This window comes from Aristolochia californica, unplaced genomic scaffold (assembly GCF_029961685.1).
Source record: "Aristolochia californica isolate CCGP_79_NKW_82.1479 unplaced genomic scaffold, dmAriCali1.0.hap1 SCAF_2, whole genome shotgun sequence".
Classification (NCBI taxonomy): domain Eukaryota; kingdom Viridiplantae; phylum Streptophyta; class Magnoliopsida; order Piperales; family Aristolochiaceae; genus Aristolochia; species Aristolochia californica.
In genome coordinates this window covers 952,033-958,035 of record NW_027181881.1, presented here as the reverse complement: position 1 = coordinate 958,035, position 6,003 = coordinate 952,033, and the positions used below count along the sequence as shown (strand labels likewise).

General features: G+C 37.8%; 2 protein-coding genes across 4 annotated transcripts; one reads left to right on the top strand and one right to left on the bottom strand.

The window, feature by feature from the left end:
* Positions 1 to 76: 76 nt before the first annotated feature.
* On the top strand, positions 77 to 1,709 carry LOC137956333 (putative pentatricopeptide repeat-containing protein At1g02420). The gene has a single exon (XM_068803788.1). The coding sequence runs from the start codon at positions 77 to 79 to the stop codon at positions 1,613 to 1,615; it is 1,539 nt and encodes a 512-aa protein (XP_068659889.1). The 3' UTR covers positions 1,616 to 1,709.
* A 924-nt stretch (positions 1,710 to 2,633) lies between these two features.
* Positions 2,634 to 5,526, bottom strand: LOC137955919 (ADP-ribosylation factor-like). 3 transcript variants are annotated; one of them, XM_068803144.1, is made up of 7 exons: positions 5,458 to 5,526; positions 4,161 to 4,316; positions 3,548 to 3,618; positions 3,339 to 3,458; positions 3,111 to 3,229; positions 2,927 to 3,008; positions 2,634 to 2,827 (listed from the first exon to the last, which is right to left on the bottom strand). In XM_068803144.1, the coding sequence occupies exons 2-7, from the start codon at positions 4,306 to 4,308 to the stop codon at positions 2,822 to 2,824; spliced, it is 546 nt and encodes a 181-aa protein (XP_068659245.1). In that variant the 5' UTR covers positions 4,309 to 4,316; positions 5,458 to 5,526; the 3' UTR covers positions 2,634 to 2,821. The 3 variants fall into 3 exon arrangements, with proteins under 3 accessions (XP_068659245.1, XP_068659246.1, XP_068659247.1); XM_068803145.1 differs by having other exon boundaries at positions 5,451 to 5,469; XM_068803146.1 differs by lacking the exon at positions 5,458 to 5,526 and adding an exon at positions 5,363 to 5,420.
* Between the last annotated feature and the right edge of the window lie 477 nt (positions 5,527 to 6,003).

The window sequence follows — 6,003 nt, the reverse complement described above, 5'->3', positions numbered from 1 at the left end:
GTAGATCATTGCCATGTAATGGATCAGCCAACTGAACCAAGGAAGAGGGAAATACAAAAATATCCCAGCTACACAAATGAGGGTTATAAAAATGTATTCAAATTTATCCATGTTCATATCTCCCCAAAGGTACACTCCCTGCATCTCAGCAATATCATGTAAGTGGTTAATGAGGTCTATTTCTTCTGAAAAATCAGCTGAAGATGATGTTGAGACCATCTTTCGAATAGTCAGCAAGTCCTCTGACAAGCACAATGTTAAGGAGTCCCTTAAAGAAAGTGGGATATTTTTGTCAAATGACATGATTGACAGAGTTTTAAAAAGAGTCAGATTCAGCCATGGAAATCCCTTGCAAGCTCTGGAATTCTTTGACTATACAAGTAAAAGAAGAGGCTTTTTCCATACTTCCTTTTCATGTGATACCATGCTTTACATTCTTGGAAGAAGCCGGCAGTTTGATAAGGTGTGGGAGGTTTTAGCTGACATGCGCAGAAAGGATCCATCTTTGATTACTGCACGCACACTTATGGTTGTCCTTGGAAGAGTTGCCAAAGTATGCTCAGTTCGCATGACTGTTGAAAGCTTCCGCAAGTTCCGAAAATATGTTTCTGTGTTGGATACTGATTGCTACAACGCACTTTTCAGAACTCTATGTCAAGAGAAAAGCATGACTGATGCTAGAAATGTGTATCATCGTCTGAAACGAGAATTTAAACCAAGTATACAAACTTTTAATATACTGTTGTCAGGATGGAAATCTTCAGAAGAAGCAGAAACTTTTATTAGTGAAATGCTGACTTTAGGTATTAAGCCTGACTTAGTTTCCTATAACTGTTTGGTTGATGTCTACTGTAAGAACCGAGAAGTAAAGAAGGCCTTTGAGTTGGTTGAGAAGATGAGAGAAGAAGAGATTTATCCCGACATCTTCACATATACAAGTATTATTGGCGGACTGGGATTGGTCGGCCAGCCAGATAAGGCAAAAGATGTTCTTAAAGAGATGAAGGAACATAGTTGCTTCCCAGATGTTCCTGCTTACAATGCTGCAATAAGGAATTTCTGTATAGCAAAGAGGCTCAGAGATGCATATGATTTGATGGATGAGATGGTCTCTAAAGGATTGAACCCAAACCCAACGACATATAACTTATTCTATAGGTATTATTATTGGGCAAATGATTTGAAAAGTGCGTGGAGTCTGTACCAAAGGATGATGATTGCTGATTGTTTGGCAAATACTCAATCTTGTATGTTCCTTATAAAATTGTTCCGCAAGCATGAGAAGGTAGAAATGGCTCTTGTGTTGTGGAGAGATATGGTAGAGAAGGGTTTTGGTTCCTACACACTGGTATCAGATCTTTTGCTCGATCTGCTTTGTGATATGGGTAAGTTGGATGATGCGGAGAGATGTTTTCTGGAGATGGTTGAGAAGGGGCAGAGGCCAAGTATTGCATCTTTTAAGAGGATTAAGGTTCTAATGGAACTTGCCAATAGGCATGAGAACCTAAGGAATTTGTCAGAGAAGATGGCAAGTTTTGGTCGTGCAATGCAGTTGTGTGAAAGAGAGGAGGAATCAGCAGAATTGCCAGCCTCGTATTTTCATACTAGTACATAAACAAATTGTTGTAATATGTGCTAAAGTGAGCCTGTCCAATTCGGGAAGCGAATTCTTTATATGAAAAGATCTTCACATGTGATGACTTTGAGCACTGAATGTCCTTATCAGTGAAATGACAAGTTGGGTAATGCATGTTTTCGATGAATAAGAAAATGCTTCCTTTTTATTGTTTTGTTATGATTATTAGTTTAAAAGCTAAGCAACGAATGGTCCATAGAAATATCAAATCCTGGTGGAAGGGATACATGAAAATCTGAGTTAGATTGACTGAATTGGATCAGGATTGGCCAAAATAGAAGAATGGAGTCCCTTCCTACAACTCGACTTGTCCAGTTTAAGATCCGTCGTCTGAATTGCGAGTAGACTCAATGAGTTGGAAAACTAAATGTCTTCTTTGTAAACCAATAATATGTCAGAATTGATATTTTTAAAACTTATTTTAACATATAAAAATTGAAACTTAATTATAAAGGTACTTTTTTATATGCAAATAATCTGGTAATTGGGTGAAAAACACATTAACGCATATTTTGCTGAATTCAGTAGTTTTATTAAATTCTTACTTAAATAAAAATTATACTAATTATTATATAAAATTTTAAATAAATAATTAGGTAAAATTGACAGGCCTAATTTTTTGAACGTATAATCATAATACAGATTTATGGGCCCATTAAAATTCTGCAACGCCCACCATAACGCCCACCGTGGAAACGACGAGGTAAATCCCAGGCTTTCTCATTTAACTTGTCGTCCTGTTCAAAGCAGTTCATTGACGACCATACTCTGGCAAGGAAAGTAAACGAAAGCACACGAACCATTTGAGATCACGATGCCAGCGGGTGCCGCAGAAACATGTCATAAGCATAAAACAAGATAGTGGTCGTGACTCGTGAGCCTCAATCACTTCCCTCACATCAGAAAAGACCCAAATAATACATGAAAGGAAGCAGCATCAAACCTGGACATGAACTAAAACGAGCCAAAGAAAAAGATCAAGAACAACAACCATATCTAGCTAGAGAACAGATTTCCAAATTATTATCATCAAAGTCTACAAAAACAAATGCCAGGGTCCGTCATTAAACAATAAAAATCGAAGGACTGAAGGGTATTGTATCGCTTTCTTTCTCAACAGAAGACCCAAATAATATCTACTAGTTCGTTGGAACTTGAAACATCATTTTTATCAGCGCATCTTCTCTAAGCCTGCAAGAATGTGAACAATGTAAGCAATAGGAACAACCTCACTCCCTAGAAGATAATAACATTATATACACAATTGTCTTTCGTTTAACTTTTTTATACCTTGTTAGCAATGTTGTTGGAGAGCCAGTCTAACCCCTCGTACAGACCTTCCCCGGAAGTGGCACACGTGCTCTGGATGTACCTACAAAACAATAATCATTTTAACAATAGTTAGCTATTCAAAGAACATGAAATGCCACGGACAAGCATATCAATTCCTTCAACTGCCAGGTCAAGAACATACCAGTGACGTTGGCGGAGAGAGTGAAGACCAAGTTTATCAGTAATCTCAGCAGCATTCATTGCATTTGGAAGATCTTGCTTGTTTGCAAAAACAAGTAGCACAGCATCCCTCAGCTCATCCTGCCATTATTACCGCAATATTCTATTTAACTTCCAAAAGATTACATAATTCATCCAAGCTATCAAGTAAAGACAGGAAATGGACATGATTTAATAACTGCAAATTCACCTCATTCAGCATTCTGTGCAGCTCATCCCTAGCTTCAACAACACGATCACGATCGTTGCTGTCAACCACAAAGATAAGACCCTGTGTGTTTTGGAAGTAGTGTCTCCACAATGGTCGGATCTGAGATTTCCCCATGAAATGAAAGACATCAGAAAATTTCTGTGCATAGATCAAATCTTTCCTCTGACAGAAAGCAGCATACTACATACCTTGTCCTGACCACCAACATCCCATACTGTGAAACTTATGTTCTTATATTCCACTGTCTCCACATTGAATCCTGAACAAGAAGTAGAATAATAAAGTTTATTTCAAAAAAGAGAAAACAAAAAAATTATTCCATAAAACAGATAGAAAGAATCGGTACATTTTTTTTTATCCAGTAAAGAATTGATACATGAAACACAGCATTGCTTTCAAAAATTAGTTGTGAGCTACAATTCATAAAAACATAAAAGTGGCAAGGGACCAAGCCGCCATGAACACAGGGCCTTAAAGAACTGAAAACAGACAAAACAAATGTTGGAAGAAAAAAAAACCCAAGTTCATGAGCAATCTTCGGTGCAGCTGACAATCATAAATGGTGCATGCCTAATAAGTCATTAAGCACTAACACATAATAAACATCAGAACATCAAAAACAACAAATTTATCGAGAGACATGCTCTACCTTCATAAAGCAAAATTAGATCCAATATAACTACAGGACAAATAACTGAAGCCAGGACTGAACAAATGTCCGATTCAGATGAAGTAAATTGCAGTTCTACAGCATCAATATGTCAGAAAGAAAACTGACATTCACATCACGCAGAGACCTACCAATGGTGGGGATAGTTGTCACAATCTCTCCCAGCTTGAGCTTGTACAAAATGGTGGTTTTACCAGCAGCATCAAGACCCACCATAAGGATACGCATTTCTTTTTTGGCGAAGAGCCGACTGAAGAGTTTCGTGAAAGACAGCCCCATCTCTGTACCTGAAGAGAAGAAAATCACAATACAAGTCAGATCCATTACAATATTGCTGTTCTATGACACATGCAGATCAATTAACTAAGTGCAACTGCACTTTCCTAAGGCATGGTTATTTAAAACTGTCAAAAAATGCAAAGGTCTATTGATCACCATCCCTTAGAATAGACAGCAAAAGTCAAACATTGAATGAGGGATAAGGTTGCTACACAGAATTATACTCCCGCCAGTCATTTGGCCACAAAGAAAGAGCTATAACCAATCCATCCCTGAACTATGTTCATTAATGGTAGGAACTGGACAGATCATCAAAGCAGTGACTCAAAACAAAAAAATAAAGATCCATTCCCATGAGATTACGATAAGATATCCATAAATGGCACTTTCGTCTAATTTAGAAAAATAGTTGAAATCTGACAGCATGATTCCAGAGAAAAAGATCCAGTCAAAAACATAAAGTTAACCTTTTTTTCTTCTGAAAACATAGATTAACTTTACGTCATTGAAGAACGAATTCTACATAGTAACTCTGCAGATATTCTTAAACATCAAATTGCACCAAAATTTGACGACTATCAGTAAAGCTTTACATAAAAATAGGACACATCTGTATAAATAAATTAAAAACTAAAAAAAATAAAAAAGGACCGAGTAAAAATGACCTCTTACACATGAACAAGAATTCGGCATCGCCAAACAAAAAAAACAGAACAATAAAAACATGAGAAACATAAAAACTAAAAAACAAAATGAAGGGAGAAAGCAGCAGTCCTGTGCATGGTAATATAGAAAGATCAAATTCAGGACAAAAGAACATGCCATGCCAAGGGAGACGCCCAAAAGGGAAGGCTAAGACAACAAATCCTTCAAATGAACCATCAATCAACCGATTCTAAGACCAGAACTAAACTCTACGCGTGAAAATTAAGCTAGTTTGAGCAAATCCCACGTTGGCATCAAAATTCCGTCCAATCACAATAAAACAAGATCATATGCAACCAGATCGACACACCACTCGCGAAAACCATCAGATCTGAAGAAGATACCTCACCTAGGGTCCAAAAACCCTACAAAGCTTCCCTCTATCGACCAGATCGGAGAGAAAACAAAGAGAAAAATACATAAACGTGAGAACGTACGACTTACAAGGAAGAAACGAGACGGTTTTAAGCGATCCGATCGAGCAGATCTCTAGCTGCTTCCCACCGCCGGATTTCAAGCAATGGTGGAGAGAGTGACTTTTTTATAGGACAAAAAACTTAACGCCCGTTAATTCACCGTTGCACAGGTCTCCCTCGTAACCAAGATTTAGCCACTCGCGACGCGGGCTAGTTGACCCGGCTTTTGAGGACCCGAGTTGGTTCAGGGTGGAATCGCCCAGAATATCCGACCTCCCCCAGATTACGAGAGGCAAGAGGGTCATGGTTCACTTGTACGACTCGTTGATCCGGTTCGAACCTTGGTTCGAGTCATAAAACCTTGTTTGAAATAGGATGACAACGACCGAGTTAATTGAGGTTGGGTTTTGGAAAACCCTAGTCCCCCTCTAACCCATCCTTAAATTCTGTCTCCATTAACCCAACCTTGTCCCCTATTTATAATTAATTATACCAATTAATCCTCTAACTAATTGTCCACATAAATTTTTAATCAAAATAAAATAAAATTAAAATTGATACTTATATTCTTATA

Excerpts from the sequence above, each read along its gene's own strand:
- LOC137955919 (XM_068803144.1), bottom strand. The coding sequence starts at position 4,308 with ATGGGGCTGTCTTTCACGAAACTCTTCAGTCGGCTCTTCGCCAAAAAA. Across the intron at positions 3,459-3,547 it reads ATGTTGGTGGTCAGGACAAG|ATCCGACCATTGTGGAGACA; the intron begins GTATGTAGTATG and ends GGGAAATCTCAG. Across the intron at positions 3,009-3,110 it reads TCTCTCCGCCAACGTCACTG|GTACATCCAGAGCACGTGTG; the intron begins GTATGTTCTTGA and ends ATTGTTTTGTAG.
- LOC137956333 (XM_068803788.1), top strand. The coding sequence starts at position 77 with ATGAGGGTTATAAAAATGTATTCAAATTTATCCATGTTCATATCTCCC.